This window comes from Diuraphis noxia, unplaced genomic scaffold (genome assembly GCF_037042655.1).
Source record: "Diuraphis noxia isolate RWA-SAM2 unplaced genomic scaffold, SU_Dnox_SAM2 contig0009, whole genome shotgun sequence".
NCBI classification, from domain to species: Eukaryota; Metazoa; Arthropoda; class Insecta; order Hemiptera; family Aphididae; genus Diuraphis; species Diuraphis noxia.
This window is the reverse complement of record NW_028301719.1, coordinates 2,658,923-2,677,779: the sequence shown is the minus strand read 5'-3', so window position 1 is coordinate 2,677,779 and position 18,857 is coordinate 2,658,923. Positions and strand designations below refer to the sequence as shown.

The window sequence follows — 18,857 nt, the reverse complement described above, 5'->3', positions numbered from 1 at the left end:
GGCGTCACAGTGAATTATTGTAATACAATAAAGATATTTTTGTTTAACCCTAATAAACATGTTCTAGCCCATCTTCCCAAACCACGTAGACGATTCTAATACCTATAACACCCCCCCCCCCCTTGCGCTACTGTGTAAAGTATATTGTATATATGTATGTATAATATCATGATAGGTAAAACTGTTTTTTATCAATACTGCAGTATATATATACACCTATATTATATTATATCATGTCTGGTAGGTGGGGAGGATTCCCTTTCTACGAATCCATTGCACCGATTTGGTATAGTCATAATATAATATATTATTATGATGAACACACTACATACCTCAACTCTATTATGTCGACTGTCGCGATGATGTTATATTGTTTAGGCACGAACTCCATATCATGCATAATAGGTATACCTACCTATTTACAGATAACATCCGGTATACCTATATATAGGTAAGCAGTCTTGGTCGTTCGGTTGGAATGAGATCTTCGGCGCTTGCGCACACGAACGCATATTTTCCGACTTTCCCTGCCACCTCCTCCGTCACAATGGCATATACATATAAACAATCACGTCCACCGGCGACTTACACGACGATATTGTTGCCGCGACACAGTCCTCCGAAGAGCCTTTGCGGCAAGCAAACGCTGTACAACGGTCAATCCTCCGGCGTCTGTACCATTTCCGCTTCCGTCTCACGCGTGTTGGCTCCCGCGTTCTTCGGCACAGACTGCGGCGAATATTTACCCGCAACTCGGGCCGCGTCGGAGGTCTGCTATATAATATATTTATAAATTTCTTCTTTTTTTTTCGGCGTATTATTATTCCGTTTCCTCTCCTTCTCCCGACCCGTCGCCGTCGCCGCCCGTCCAATATGTATGTATGTATTCAGAAATTATTATTCATCGAGTAGCCGCCTCCGTCGCCGTCCACCCCGCTGAGCTAATTACCAAGTTAATATTATACGCACGCGGTATAAACACTCGTACAACCCTGCAAGGAGCTGTTGCGTGAAAGGCGCAGCAAAGCTCATGCAAGTTTCATCGTATAAACGGTCCCATCCCCACCCCTCGCCTACAAAACGATATCCTCGTAAATTCCTCTCCGCCCGGACGGAGCGCATTACATAAGCAGCACATCAAAAATCGCATCGGCGCCGCGGTCGATCTCACTGCTTATATAATATTATTTAAAGAAAATATATTATCTCGCATAACAAAATAATATATTATATAAGGTACCCGCCCCTCCCCCCCATATCATATTTTTGGCCCTGGTACTAAATCTGGGCCCTAGTACCACGAGTCTTGAAGGTTAGGACCTAACCTAACCTATACATAGCTGGTATATGTGGGCGATGGGTGGAGAAACAGTCAAGTGTTAAAATACTGCGGCAGCCTTCAGCAGTCGAATCATTAATCGAAATACTTGGCAATCATTCGTGGTCTTCAATCGATATCCAACATTATAGAGTTCATCACAGCCAACAAACTTCAAGATACGTAAGGTTTAAAAACCATCGGAATTATTAAAAAAAAAAAAACTAGATAATATATTATGCAATCGCCAAATTAAATCGTTTGTAAATACTATGTTAGCGAGGGTCTTTTATCAATAAAAAAAAATTAAGTAAAGGTACCATATATATACTATACTATGGTAATATAAATTTGGATTTATACGACACATATCTAATGAACAGCCTTATACGTATCTAGGTGTTAGCCACCCATATACAGTTATACTGCATAGCATCTTGCAAGGTTCGAAAATAAAACATCTTAAATAGAAGATAACCGTCGTCAAAGTTCCCTAATTGCTCTACATTCAGTAAAACTAACCAATCTGCTTTTTCTTCATATAGGTTCACATCTCAGTTGATTCGTCGTGTGAGATGTGTGAGGTAACCGTAGAAAAATCCGGTTTTCTCGTGTTTGGCAGGGTGTTTTTTGTTTTGGTTCTAAAAAATTGTACAAAACACTGTCGAGGTTTGATATTATTATCAATTATCATTGATACGATTTGATCAACACAGTTGAGCGTAGCTGTGAACCAGGCTTTAGACGACTAGAAGTTTTCAAAATATTTATTTGAATTGATATTTCTTACAATAAAAGCCCGAGCAAAAACGTTTAACCGTAATAACACATTTTGTTACCTAGGTATTTCATAAATGTATACATATATTATACCTACATATCATCAATTGTTGACTGGTAAGACATAATTTTATAGACAAACGAAAAACGGACGTCGAAAAAATAATAAACAACATATTACAAATCATTATCGCCATCCGACATGTCTGAAGCCGCACGGCAACCGACAGCGTCGGAACCGTCACGCGACGATGACGATGACGACGACGACTCGGAACAACTACCCGAGAAGGAACCGTCGAAGGACGACGACGGCGACGAAGAAGTCACCACCGGCGGCCCCACGCTACCGCCGGAACTATTGGCCGAGGCGAAGGCCGCCTTCGCCATGTTCAGCGACGGTGGCGGCCGGATGAACGTCAGGCACCTGTACACGGCACTGCGAGCGGTCGGCGTGGACGCGACCGACGAGGACGTCATCACCGTGGTGGACGAATACGACCCGAACGGCCGCGGACACATCACCGTTAACCAGTGGACGGCGTCCGTGGCACGTCGGTGGGCCGAAGACGGGGCGCGGCGCCGACGGTTCCGCGCCATGCTGGTGGCCGGCGACCCTACGTCCACCGGCCAGGTGACGGTCGACCACGTGCGCGCCGTGCTCAAAGAGTTCGACCCAAAGTTGCTGACGGCCGCAGACGCCAACGAAATGGTGGCCAGCATGGACTTTGCCGGCTTGGGAATGGTCGACTACGACGAGTTCATGGACACCATGGTCCGGCCGGCGCCGCTTGACGCGACCATATCATATGATTATCCGTAGTCGCAGCCCGTCCTCGATTCATTTAATTAGTAGTTGCTAAATTATAAAATATGAAATACACAATTACTGTACTTAAGTTTGTATAACAACCCCCACTACCTAATCTAAAAAGGCGTGCGCTGACTTTGTCCGCCGAGTGGCAGGTTAGGGGAGAGGCACATTAAAAAGGTCTGCTGAACCAACGTTACCAAAGATTCTTGAACTAATGAGTACTAGTATAAAGTTAAACATTAAATTATAAATTGTATAAAATACAATTTTATTTTATTCAATATATGCAATATTATAAAAATAATCTAGTATAGTGATCTACTATAATAATCTATATATACTAAGTGGTCTTCAAACTATGGGTTGCTACCAAATTTTTAATCGCGTAAGCTTATTATGGGTCGCAATCAATGTATGGTAAGAAAATTGGGTCGCGAGTGAAAAAACTTTGAAGACCACTGGTATATAGCAGATATCAGATATCTATGAATTTCTTAAAGAAAAAGCCAGAGACCGCAGCCTACCCCTCTCCTTTCCGTGCCAACGACTATGCCTATCTTTATACTGCCTTTCGTGATATTTAAATGTACTCAATAATCCCATGAGATGGAAATTGATATTCATATCTTTTATATTCAGGTCATTCTTAATTTTATTTTTAGGTCGTCTTTTCGTCATGCAGGTACCTGCACCAGTAATATTTAATGCAATAATAACGGTAACTATTGAAATTATCCGAATGACAATTTAAACGAATACAATCTATTACAGGAAAATGAATCAAATTGAGAAAAAAAAAGATAAAAATTGACCGAGAATAATATTATAGCTCTAGCTAGATAGGTGCTGATCTACACATATACTTAAAAGTCTTAAAAGTATTAGGTAACAATGATTATACAATTTCATTACTCAATTAGTAAGGTTGGTACTACTCTAAATAAATAATATTGTAAAGCTAGGTATACTTTGAAAGTAAAGTAAAATCGTTTAGGAATGTTTTTAAAATCAATCGTATGTATAGGACTTATCAAGTAGGTATAAAATAAGATACCTGAATACCTAATGCTTCTCTCCACTTAATTTTAGAGTAAAATTACCCATTACAAAAAATAACGAAAAAACGATAGAGAATAATGTTTTTGTGGGAATGACATATATCGGTATTATATTTATTTGATTTTTGTATTCGACTTTCAAAATAAACGAACAAATGTTAAATTCTATTGGTTTGAGATAATATTTAGACAGATCGATATGGCGTAATTCCTTAAAAAAAGAAATGATATTTTTTTCTATATTTTTTGTAATGGGCGATTTTAATCTAAGACATTACCTACTTAAAAACATATTGAAAAAATGATTCTGCGTAAATGCGTTTCGTCTACGTTGAGCGTTGGCCAGAGAGAGAAAACAAATAGTGCGCTTACATCCTCTTAATACGCGCCTATAAGTATAATAGATACTCGGTGGAGGAAAGCATCTGCAAGAATGTGCCTCCGTAAAAGTGTTATCGATGCGTAGCCCGTTGCGACGTCATCTGGCCTAAATATACATAATAATAATAATATTAGATAGTATGCGTATGTACAGCGATGTAACCGTAACGTATATCTATAACATATATATTATATATGACGAGCCCACACGAAACGGACGAGAGACTACGACCATGTGCAAGCTGCGGACCTGCGATAAAACCGCCAAAAAAAAAAAAACCCACCCCGTTGAACTACATTATATGTCTTTCGGACAAAAGGGTTTGAACCCCCTCGCTATCCCTCAAAAACGGCATAATATTATACAATATAATACGGAACACTGCACCATATATAGACGGACGGGTGTCACTGCTGCCGCCGCCGCAGCGTCTCCTACCCGCGGGACGGTTGACACGATATCACAAAAACGTCCGAATTGTAAACAATAATAATAATAATAATACCGAGTGGCGGAGGAATGTATAAATAATAAGCAGCGCGGCACACGAACAAGAGGGGTCGAAGAAGTTTTTCTCGGGCGGACAACTACGGTCGGCCGACTGCGAATCGGTTAGGCGACCGGTCTTATAAGACATATATATATATAAATTATAATGATACCTACACGTATTACCACGCAACATAAACCATAGATACATGATGATGGATGATGGACGGAGCTGCGACGAAAAAAGGCTGCGGCGTAGTCGTCGGGACAAAACGGGTATTATTTCGGATATATTTTTTGTTCCCACTCTGCCCACCCGTTTTTCGTTTTGATTGATTGCCCGGACACGCCGCAGTGCTGGTTGTTCCTCGCGTCCCCTCGACGACTGCTCGGCATTCGAATTCAATATCCCCCCCCCCCCCCGGAGTGGATCACACGACTACGGTCGACGGGTCGTTAATGTCGTAAAAAAAAAATGACGTACTACCTATTATATAGGTCAGGGGTTTTTTTTTTTTGGTATTTTCATCATTGAATTTTCACAGGCGATCCGGTCAGATATGAATGCACGTAGGATAAGTGTTAAGTATAGGTACGGAGAGTTTTGTCGAAAAACTATTATATGACACAGGGCCGACCGCCACATAAGTATATATTTAAAAAATGTACAAGCTGACATTTACATCAAAATGCGTAGCTCAAATCAAACACATAAACGACGGATGACTGTGGAAAAGGAAAATTATATTCATGAAATTATGCGTCAGTATAAAGATCAAGTTATAACCCGTTTGGAGTTTGTAGAAATTTTGGCATACAAAAATTTGCCAGTTTAATTTTTAATTTTTATATTATTTTTATACTTATATTTTTAAATCATTTGTATATGTATTTGTTTGCTAATATTTTTTGACGTTGTTTAACAATTTTTTATATTATTTTAATGTATAAACACAAAATGTATTATTGATTATAATTTTTTAAATTCGTAAAAATATAAACTTATAAAAAAATATGCACTAAAAATTGGTAAATTTAAAAAAATCTACGGCACGCAATTCGGTTGTGTCGCGAGAAAACCGCGCACGCAACTCGGTCCTGTCACGAGAAAATCGCGCACGCAATTCATCCTAAATAATGATATTCGCACGCAATTCGGAAACACCGGTATATATATAGTGTAGACAGTGTAGTTATTTGAAGTAATGAAATATGAAAATATTTCTTGTGAAACATTGAAATTTTTTCCAAAACAAATATCAATAAGTACCTATAATCTAGTTAGGGTCATAGTTTTCCCTAATATTATAAAATGTATTGTGAAGGTGAGTTATAATGAAAATTATACGTAAAAATTAAATTTATTAAAAAAAAAATTATTACAACACTCAAATATTTCATGAAATGTTTCACGATTTTAATCTTTCAAACACTACGTAATTATAAGCCCGTGGAATAGTATTATATATACTAAAAACTGTGACGACGAGAAAGTTGTAGACGCGTAGTCGCCTAAAAATCTAGTGCCTAGAGTTATTTCGAAAAATTGTATAAAATTAATTAAACACAATTTTTATACGAAACGTATAGATTTCCTAGCCATAGGTGTTGGTTATTGTAGGTTAGCACATTTATTTAAGCAATGTATTTTGTAATATTTTTTTTTTCGGTAAAGTTGATAAAAAACATTTTGAATTCAAAAAGTATAAACTCAAAAAAAACGAGCATTTTTAAATAATTAAGTACCTATACTCTTACTTGTAAAAGTATATGGGGCATATTGCTTAAAAATTAATTAGTTTTCCAATTAATAACGAATCTTACGCGTCTCACTTAAGAACAATAATATTACATTCCAAAAAAAAATGATCAAAAAAAAAAAAATTAAACCACTCGACTTGCCTAGATAGATGGTTTACTAAAAATTTTCTAAAAACAGATTTACACTTTGAATATATTGAAAATCTTAAACACAAAAAAGTTAGATTCATACGTGTAGAGAACGAGTCGATAAGTTAAATTTAAAAATATTGTCTAGAATAAGTTATTTCATTTTTCAGGGTTTCCTGATACATTCTGTACACACATAAGACATCAACTATTAGCATAATAACTATTAGTGAATATAAATTTTCAAAAAGAAGCACTTACCTTTTTTCTGTCAACTATATGCATATACGTACGTCATCAGACCAGACCAAATTGTTAGTCTAATCACCAAAATTACATTCGGGATAATCATTATATGATCACAGGAACAGGCAATTCCGAAATTAGGGGGGAGGGAGACGGTCCTGGGCCCTTGCTTGTTTTCTACCAGCTTTTTTTTTTTTAATGCAAACAAATTTTACGAGAAATTTCAAAAAATAAAAATATTTATCTCGAAAAATTGATAGGAAATTTACAACAAAATTATAAAGCTAGTATAAATAAAAGAGTTGCGGATTCCTGTGACATTCGAAAGAAAATTATTGATTACCTTATTAAAAGTATAAACTGCAAGTAGGTAGGTAGAACTATAAATAAAATATATTAGTGTCATAAGTTTAAATAAGAATTTGTTGCTGCTGTGAATTTTGATTTTATAATTTATTAACTGTTATTGTAATTTTGTACGCAATATAACGCTACAGTTTTTACATTTTTTTTTTAACAGTACAAAATTATAAAATGGTTTAAATACAAGTAAAAAGTTGTGATTAAAATAGTTTAGAAAAAATTAAGTATCTGATGTTGTCCCGGGACCCAATTGAAAACTTATTCAGACTTACTTGGCAAGAGTCAACAAATACGAATTCGGTATGTACCAATTACTTAGTATACCTACATATAATAGAACACTTTTTTTCTCATGTTTGTCAAATAAAAATGTAGTTTCGTGTATTCAAACGATTTTCAAAGGCCGGCAGAACGTTATATTTTGAGTTAATATATTGTAATTGTTAACATAATTGAACAATAATTTCTATGCTAAGGAAAACAAACGCCACAAAAGTCGCAATCAAATACAAATGCTATTTGAACCTATATTATGTCACAGTACTTAATACTAAAATTTAAGGTTTTTTTCATAAATATAATATTAGGACTCTGCTCACGGGTAATTATTAGGGTTTAAAAAAAAAAAACTGCTCTTAGAAAATAATTACCATCTACTACTCTAGACTTTATGTATGCACACTAATAGTTGTTGTATCATGCATAATAATATAATACTCGTATATAAGAAATATTACAATTAGAACTATTAACTAGGTTAAGTAAACAATCATATGTAACTGGTATACCAAAACAATTAAGTAATGGCGTAATACAATAACAATTAGTATAATTTTAAACTTAGTCAGTAAGTATAATGTAACTAGGTTAAATTCAATATCGATATTACCGGTAGTGTTTCGATTGTAAAATTTATATTTAAGGAATATGTGATGACAGAAAAGGGGTCAGTTGGCGGTAGTCGTGTGACTCGATTACCACTGACCACCAGTGTCAGAGCCAGGTGGTGATCGTGTGACTCGATCGCCACTGGACGTCAAAGTGTTCAATAAAAGTGCTTATAATTAATTTGTTCGTTTATTTGTGTACGCCAGTGATCGGCGTATACGACATAGTGATTGTGGTGGTAAAGAATTATTTATGTTGGCAGAATTATTAAATATGGGAAAAAGCCATAAGAAGCATAATATCCTTTTTTTTGTTTTAATATTAATTACTCGCATCTTAAAATCATATTGTATTGTACCTACAGTAAATATTGAGAACGCGTTTAAGGTTTTTTTTTCTTCAAACAAATAACAACAATTTAGAAATAAAAATAATTCAAAACATTTATTTTAGAAATAGTCAAGAATTAAATGATATAATTAAGATCATTAGCAGGTCTGGAGCCAATACTCTAAAAACAAAATTCCTTATTATTTGAACTACAATATAATGAAATGTATAAGTTGTAAAATATACAGGGCTTGTAAATTTAAAGCAGTTTCAAGTGTAATATTTATCTACTCGGATGTACAAAATATATAGTAATATGAACCGAACTAGTGACATTTGATCAAAATAACAGATACAAAACTTAGAATAATATAAGTTATTATATAAAATATATGCATTTCATAGTTTATACAAGTGTTTACATGTATTTAACAAATAAATAATAACAATTAAGAAATAAGTAAGTTTGCATGGAAGAAAAAATTAAAAACCTACGTGGAAAATATTATAATATATTTTCTCCGTATTTTTCGATCAAATCATAATATTATCCCGAGTATGTATCGTTATAGTTTATACGATTTTTAATGCTTAGAACTAATTATGATGATTTCAGTTGTATGTTTTATATTATATAATATAATATGTACTACTAATTTGTGTATGGTACAATATAAAGTAAACACATTTTGATTGAAATGTAAAATTGACATTTTATAAAAAAAAAATAAATAAATAATAACTACTTCTTGAAATAAATTTGAGTTCTAAATTTACATATTAAAATCAATTACATTGCTTACATAAAATTTTTAATAAAAAAACCTTTGGTTAGGAAAAAAATAAATCAAGTGAAATAGTAATGATAAAACGGACGGTACTCTTTGCGAATACTACCCATCATGGTACATAATAGAACAGGTGAGGTCACTCGGACAGTCTCGATTTGATATGTAAAACCTCTAGTGTAGTTTTCAAGGTTAGGCTAAGTTACTCTGAAACCTAACCAAGATAGTTTTACATCATAGAAAATTGAGGGATAATTTGGAATTAAATTGTCCGAGCAACTGAAGTGAGTAGATGACCCCAACAAGTCTAAACATGCTATGGCAGGTAGTCGCTATAACCAAAATGTACCAATAGACAATTAAAGCTAACATAGTTCAACAATTAATTTTTAAAATGTGTATCAAGGCTATAATTTTGTTTTATCATTATTATTATATCGAATTCAGATAAAATTAATTATACTACATTTAAACTCAAATGTATTTAAAAACTATTGACGGGTTGAAGATTTAAAAAATTACAATATACCTACAGTTTTTGTTTCTAAAATAACATTAATGTCTTTCAAATGAAAAAATGCAATTTTAAACATGTATTAATCAAGATTGAAAATGTAATGCAAACAAATACATTTTAAATTAATATACATATTATATTGAACTATGTCCTTAAAATAATGTCATATATTATATTAATTGTATTTAAAGAAAAAAATCAGTTAGGTACATACCTATATATTAAAATAAATTTTGCCTGTTGAAAAAACATAACACAGTAAATAATTTCAATTTTACCTGATAAATTACTCTGATTCATTATACCTATAACGCATCATCTTCTTCACACAATCTTTGTATGTTTCACGAGGGCCTGGAACAACACCGACAGCCCTAGTACCTAGTCCGGCATTTGCTAGTCTACCTTCGGCTTCTATTATAGTTGTTCGTCCTTGATTACTTTTACCTAATCCCATTCCTTCTTGCCAACCCATTTTCTGTAACAATTTGTTACCTTTATTGTCCGATCCAATACCCAATTTAGTTGGTTGTTCATAATCTACGGTAGCTTCTTTAGCCTTCGTGTACTTGTCTTTTAAGTTGTTTAAAGGTTTATCAGGTTCATTATATTTCATCCTTCTTTCTTTTGCTCTATCTCTATATTGAATAACTCGTTTTGATTCATCGTCAGGATCCAACCCTCTCTCATTGTACCAATTTCTAATATTTTGTTTATGTAAGTCAGACATTTGTTGATGTTTTATTAATATTTCTTTGCTACTAAACTGTCTTTTACACAACAGACAAGCAAGTTTTACCCAATCCGTATGTTGTTCATCTTCATTTCGATTGGCTTCTTCCATAATTTCATCAGTGTAACTATTGTCATCAGATGTGGAAGCAACTGGAATTTGCTGTTTTTTAGGTTCAGCCTTAGTACCCATCACAGAATATCCAATATCTGCTGCAGCTTGAGTTTTTGCTGTTTGTATTGCAACTTGGGCTGCCACTAAATTTTGTTTGGCAGAAATCTTTTTTTGATTTAATGTTTTTGCCCATTTCTCCATATCTTTGGCAATACGTTTTGCTACCTTAACTTTGTCGTCATCTTTTTTTTCTTCTACTGGAGCCTCTTCTTTTTTAGGTTCATTGCTAATGTTACTTGCATCAGAATTTGAATTTTCATTTGAAGGTGCTGATAAATAAGTTTGTTTTGTAGCATCCCAATAAAGAAAACTATTTGTAAAACTGTTAAAATAATACTGCGAGTTTGCATCGTAATAGAGCTTTGTGTGCGGGTCATAATAATAACCAGATCCTTTGTCATATTGATAAGTAGATAAATCAGGTGGAGAGTATGTGGTATCTCCTTTCCCAGATGGAGGTTGACTTAAGGGATCAACTTTACTAGCAATAGGTAAAGGAAAAGCTGGAACAGCTTGTGATATTACTACTGTACCGACAGGTGCATAAACAGCCGAAATAGGTTGAACGGACGGCATGGAAGGCATATTAATAGTCTCTCCTTTTTGAATTTTTTCTGTGTAAAAATTAGTGTAATATTGTACATAAGAAGTTCTTTCAGCAGGAGTTTTTGCATAAACATTTGCACTGAATTCTGCAAGCCTAGGAACATCAGCAATAGTATAGTTTGGAGTTTCTGGTTTTTGGTTGCTCCATTTAGCTGCTTCTACTGCAGCGTTACCTATTGATGCAGTAGCTATTGGCCCAACTGGACCAAGCTTACAATATGACACAAGAACTTCCTTTCCATCGATAAGCAATGGATCCTCAACTATTAATGCATTATGGAGATACATAGCATCAACCACATTGTTCATTTCTAAGTAGCAAAGACCTTTAGAGACATTTGTCAATGGATTTCGACCGATTCGAACACTACGAATAGGCAATGTTGATAGTGGCTGAATAGCTTTAAGAACATTTTCTTCAGTTGTAAACAATTCTAGTCCTCGAAGCAAAACTGTATGTGTAGGATAAGAACTGACTTCTTTTGTGTGATCAAATATTTCTCCCACTTCTCTTGAGGCGCCACATACAAAACAGCTTTCCCTGCGCTTAAAATTATGAGCATTGCATTTACACCACCAATCAGACAACATTTTTTCAGGGTCTATTGTAGAAATAGTATACTGCATAATTGCTCTGAAATTATCTCTCAACATCATTTCACCCTGTTTACTTTCCATAAGTGTTTCAGCTTCTGCTTTTGTAAAAAATTCCACAAATGCAAACCCACGAGATGACCCAGTGTCTTTTTTTCTAATCAGACGTATATCAACAGGTGTGAGGCCACATTTCAATATCTCTTTTCTTATATCAATTTCAGATATATGAGGGGCTAAGCCACGAACAATAATAGTTTTATTTGGAATTTGTTTTTTAAATGTGTACCTGTCAAAATCTTCTTCACGATAATATTCTTGTGATCCATCTTGACCTCTTCTTGTATCCACAGTATTATTGTAGTGACGTCGAGTACTAGTAGTAGCTGAGTCTGAATATATGTTTCTAACTCTTGGTCCATCTGAACCTTCAAGACTCCTTGAACGACGTTTTCGACGTTCATCATCACTACTATTATACTGACTTGTTTGCGAGTCACGATCACCCGGAGAATATCTACTCCTTCGCTTTGGAGTTCTAGACCTCGATCTAGATCTTGATCTTGATCTAGACCTACTCCTTGACCTTGACCTATGGTGCTTTTTATGTTTGCTATGTCGCCTGCTACCGTGTCTACTTGAACTTTTATCATGTTTACTTTTTTGGCTATGATCACGACTTCTACCTCTTTCTTTACTTTTTTCAGTTTCCAAAAATGAATCTACAGATTTATACCAATTAGTTTTATTATTTGAAGTATTAACACTTTTTTCATTGTTGATGCTATGATTAGATCCGTTTGAATGAGGAGATGAATCATAAGCTACCAAGTCCATTTCAACACTTTGTCTAGTAGATGAGTTTACCTCATCATTTGAGTCATAACCACATGTATCCTTGACCACAAACTCTGCGTCCATCTTTACAATGAAACAAACAAACAGACAATATATATTAGTTTATAAAACTTATGAACTTTAAATTTTTATTCCTCATACGCCTTGGTCCCTTTTACGACCTTCTTCATATATGATTTTCTTTTATAATTACTTACCCAAAAGTAATATAGTTAATTAAATGATGCAAATTAGTAACATACTATTCATTTAAATTAACATTATTTATATAAAAACAAATTTGCATTATAAAACATGTCTATAGTAAAATGAAACTATTTGAATATAATTCCTTGTAATAGTTTATATATTTGGTAACGCATACATTTGTATTAATAACAATTACAATTAATATAAGGTGACATAATATATATATATATATTATGTATATAAGTGAATTATTATTAATTATTAAAATACAAGACTATAGCTAATTTAATTCAATTTGATCCTACCTCAAACAAAAATGAATTTTCTGTGAATGAAGCACAGGCACAACGTAGCTTTAACTTATTCTTGATGGTTGTTTGGATTGTTGAATAATCTGTAATACAATTTGTATTGAAATTGAGTGAAATAATTAGAATGATCAATTTATGATCAACAGTGGACACTTCGTCAACAACAATAATCAATCTGTCAGAGGCTCAAGACGAATTTCTGACGCATAGCCGATATTGGCTAACATTGTTTAAAATTTGACTAACCTTTGGATATTAATGTACCAGCCCAGAACTAGTTTGGAACAGTCCTAAACAACCAAAGCGTAACGATTGAACAGGCTGATACACAAATCTGCAATACATTTACAATGACTTATAATATTATATCCAAATATATTAAAAAAATCCATTAATCAAAACAGTTGAATCCTGTGGTGAAAATTACTTAATTACAAAAGTGTAGTTTTTTGTAAAATTCTTCTAGTTCTTAAAATATTTGTACAAACTAAATGTATTATACATTAAAATATTTACCATTACAAAATATAAGTAAACAAGATTAATAACTAGTATACTATAACTTATTTTATTGTTGAGTAAAATACATCTATTTATGATAACCATTGATACCTACTCATTATATTTATAGCCTGATATATCAATAAACCAGTAATGATTTATATATTCATTTATAGGTAAACATTTAACTTAAAATTACTGTTAATTATTATTATGCACTTATACAAACCAAATTACAAAATTATAAAACAATTAATGATAAATAAATTAGGTTATTCTAATTTGTTCTTAAATTTTGAACTAATTTTGAATAAAAATATTTAAATATTTATTCAATTAAATAAGACTATTTAATAATTTAGTTAGATCGTTTTAACTAGCTATTGAACTGTCAAAATAAAATTTTTAGCCTTATAATAAGTGTCAATGAAAATATTTTAAAACATAAAATGAAAAATATACATTTCAATAAATATTATTTGTGAATAAAATTAATTGGGGTACCTAAGTAAAAAAATATTAGATGCCACTCAACTATTCATCACCGACCAAATTATATTATTTTATTTATACCACTATATTTTTAATTCTGTAAAAGGTAATTGTAAATCGCCTTATAGTTATATTGATGGATTAGTATTATATTATATAAATTTATATACTGACTCATTTAGGAACCTCTTCACAAGGTTTAGCTTAGAGGAAATGAGCAAACTTATAATGTTGAATCAAAATTATGTTGTAATTTGTTTGCAATATATTATATTATTTAAAAAAAAAAGTTATAATCACAAAATGGTAGGTAATGAATACCTAATATTCAATACTTACTATCTAGTAAGTATTTAGAATATATTATATGATAGATAAACCGATCAAAGTGATCTAATTAATCTAAGATACTCATTATTTCAAAAACTATCTATATTTTTAATAAATTATAACTATCATTTTTAAAAATTTTTCTTTTCCTTTTGATATTTCAAATTTTCGAAATACTTCAAAAAAATTATGCTGCAAAATATGAGATTAAAAATGTATATTATCATTCAAGAGAAAAACATTAAAAATATATTTTTTTTCTAAAATTTTGTTTTAAAACATCAATAAAAGAAATATATTCACAGACGAAAGTATTCTAAAATAATTAGTGATTTACGTTAAATGGATTACAACCTCGATAACTATCAAGGCATCAACAAATTTGTATAATCAATTATCGTATTTAATGTATTTATATTAAAAACATGGAATACTATAATTAATTAATAAATTACAGTAAATGATTAATGATTTTCATATTTTGGTATTGATTTCTTAAATAAAAATTAATTAAATTAAATTAATTATCAAGCTAACAGAAAGTGTTATAAATGGGTGGGTTCTTTCAACAAAACTTCATAACCTGTTATATTTACTTTTATCACATATTCTTATTGTGTCTAGTATAACTGACACAGATTATTAATACCTTGTAAAAATAAAAAATAAAATATTTTAGTATGATATTCAAATTATCAACGATAGGATTTCATGATTAAGTCTAGAAAAATATGGTTAGAAATTTTAAATTAAAATATAAATCTGTTAAGAAACGTTTATTTACTTTTTTTTAGGTCATTTTCATAATTTGTTAAGTGATATTCTGAAGAAAAAAAAGAATAAATACAACAAAGGATTCGCTAATTTACTTTTTATATTAACATGAATTTAATATAAAAAATATTTAGATACCTATACAATGTATAATACCTACCTTATTATATAACGTAATTGAACATTTTCATCATTAATAATTTATTTTCAATTTGCATATTACGCTTTGTAAGTACATAAACATAAAGTGTTAAATTAAAAAAACTGTGAAATTATTTTTAACATCAATTTTAGGTGATGTTGTCTATTAGTAATCTCTATCAATCACATACTATAATACAAATGTAGCACATTTAACCTTCAAATGGTATTTAAGTTTATTAGTTATAAAAATAAACCATTTAAAAAAAAGTTTAATTTTCTCAGTAATTTTGTTTGATAATAATGCTTAATAAATTTGAACAGTTTGCAGTTAGACTATGAAATGATAAATGAAAAGACCTTAGGTAGGTACGTTAAGGAAATTTATTAAATAGTAGCTATTTACCATAGGCGAAACTAGAAAATTGTATTAGGGCAGGCCAAATGAAAAATATGAAAAAAAATTCTAATTATAAAATAAGTTTTTTATTTAAATTTTAAATTTTATTATGTTAGTATATTATCCAGTTAGTATTAGGTAAGGCTATGGCCTTAGTGGCCTGACCCGTAGTTTTGCCTATGCTATTTACTATAGTAAACTTAAAATTGTTACATGTTTAAAAAAATTGATTATAGTTATAGTGTTGCAAGCTTAGTTAGTTTATTAGTTAATATAACTTAATAGGTAGTATAACCAATTATAAAATATATCATTATTTAAGTACCATCGATTGTTAGTACCTAGGTGTAATGTATATATATATATATATATAATAGGTAGGTACATAATATTAGGTTCATAATCTAATTAAAAGCAAACAATATGATAATACATACAATATACCTATAGGCACTACATTTTTGTTTTAATAGAAATCTTTGGTATGCTTAGTATTTAAAAAATCTTGCTTAAAATGATATAAAAATATAATTTTAACTTAGGTACACAATTTAGCTTAGTAATCTTATGCATTTAAAAAAATCAACATAGTAAATATTGAATCAAGTTATACAACTTTAATACATGCACAATTATAGATACAAGTTACACACAAAATATTTTATTTTTTAACATATACACATTTTAATGATAATCCATAAAATAGCAAATTTGTAGGTATAAGAAAGATTGTTAATCAATAAAATAAATAAATTAGGTAATAATTGAAATTAAAATTGACATATATGTTTTATACTATGCCTAACAATAGTATTAATAACAATGGTTTTCTTTAATTTACCAAATTATCTGTTAGGTATTCTTTTTACTGTGTACTATATTGCAATTAATTTAGATTCTAATACAGTGATACAGCTTTGAGAACCAATAAAAATTATGAAATTTGAATACTAAACACCTGAACCATTAATGATGTTTCAAGAACGACTAATGTTTTAAGAATCAATAATTTAAACAGTGTGCTAGGGTCTTATTTATAAGACATTAATTAGAAATATTAGTTTAAGTTAGATAGATGAGTTATAAAAAATTATTAAAACATTTATTATACACACAATTATTAAAACACTAAATACAGCTGATTGTGATCCTTTGTTGTACATTTTAAAGTAAAGATTTTCTAAATTGCAGTATAAGCAAACATCCACATTTTTTTTTTTATTTAGCTTTTACGAGCCGTTTAGGCTCTTTGCTTCTAAAACCAGTTCTCCCCATATATCTCTTGCATAGGCTAAATCTAAGTCATGTGCACACATCCACATTGCTAAGAAAAAATTTTTAAATCTTTAGCCAGCTTTGAGTTTGTAGTAGGCCCCATAAAACAACATTCCTTCATACAAATAAACATATTCAAAATAGTTTAATACTTGTACTTAATAACTGTATAGTATAACAATCAACTTTCAACCAATTAATATGTAGATGTGTCGGAATCTTCATTGAACAGATCAGCGATAGAAAATTATTTTCAAACAACGGACAAAATTAATAATTATTACAATCATAGTCAATGACCGCATTAGGCAGTTGTCTACTTACCTAAAACCGTACTTCAGCACCCAATAAATATACGATCCTCCGATAAAGGACTTATTGAGCAGAACGTTTTTTGGCCGTGTGTCACCGAGAAATTATCACTCCGAACACACCATGTCTCAGCACCCTTGACATTGCAATAACATTTAACGAGGACTGCTAAAGTGCTAAGTAAAAAAAATTACACGTAACATCGATTTCAATTTTCAATTATTAAAATATTTAAATGTTTGTTTATAATAGGATTTGCAAATAATGCGAATATTTACGACCATTGTGGCATTGTCCATTCGTTATCAGTAGTTGATAACGCTGTCCCGGGTGGCGGGCGGAAGCACGCCATAAAATTCCAAAGAGATTCTATAGACTACCCGCTCTTTTTTAATCTATTCCATGGATACCGTTGTAGGTACAAAATATGGTAGGTACTATAAACATCAAATAACCGGGATAAATATATTTTATTGTATAGATCGGGAATCAAATGGCTAAACCTGCGGCTCTCTAATTCTTAGCCTTTTTTGCGCTCCAGAAAGACAGAATAACTTGAGTGTTAAGTGTTACATAATATTTTGTTTGTAGTTTATTATAAAATAATATTACAATTTTTTATTATTTTGGCGGCTCTCAAATACTATCCTCGTGATCAATAGTTACCAGACAATACTGCATGATGTTGAAAAACGTTAATAATTACAAGGTATGTGTTGTAATTTTTCTTTAATGTAATTTTTTATTTGTAAATATTAATATTGCTTAATATTTAAAAACATGACAGTATTTAACACTCTGGCCTACAATTTAGTTGGTTGCCAATACAATTTGTATTGCCCATGTCCCCGCTGCAGTACTTATAAGTACAAATTATGTGCAATTAGTGGTAGGATTTGGAGGAGGCCCAGGAACGTTGTAGACGTTGTAGTCCGACCCCTGACCATTATTGATTTCAAATATTTTCAAACATTGTTAAATGTATAAACATTTAAATAAAAGTATTATATAAATAATTTTGCTTAAAAAAATTATTGACTATGTCTGAGATTGTATTAAGACAATTATATCGTTGTGCAATTCATTGTTTTAATTATTTATTTTTAAAGAATTAGTCGAATCGCATGTAAAAATTTAAAGTAAAAAATAGTTATGTAAATGCATTACGCTCCTCTTCACATTCCAATATACTTACAATAAGTTATACTAATAATAATCATATACCTAGTTATAATAACTATGAATTATGATAACCGATACTGAATCGTATAAAATGTATCATCCTGCCATATGCTACAGCTGGA

The 18,857-nt window shown here is 31.5% G+C and overlaps 1 protein-coding gene and 1 long non-coding RNA gene across 2 annotated transcripts in view; both read right to left on the bottom strand.

The window, feature by feature from the left end:
• LOC149054254 (uncharacterized) overlaps positions 1-18,857 on the bottom strand; it is a 229,629-nt gene that overhangs the window by 106,155 nt on the left and 104,617 nt on the right. The window lies entirely within an intron of this gene.
• On the bottom strand, positions 8,646-17,852 carry LOC149054255 (RNA-binding protein 5-like). Its single transcript, XM_089230459.1, has 4 exons — positions 17,566-17,852; positions 13,575-13,662; positions 13,323-13,411; positions 8,646-12,891 (listed from the first exon to the last, which is right to left on the bottom strand). Exon 4 carries the CDS (start codon positions 12,889-12,891, stop codon positions 10,150-10,152), a length of 2,742 nt encoding a protein of 913 aa, XP_089086585.1. The 5' UTR covers positions 13,323-13,411; positions 13,575-13,662; positions 17,566-17,852; the 3' UTR covers positions 8,646-10,149.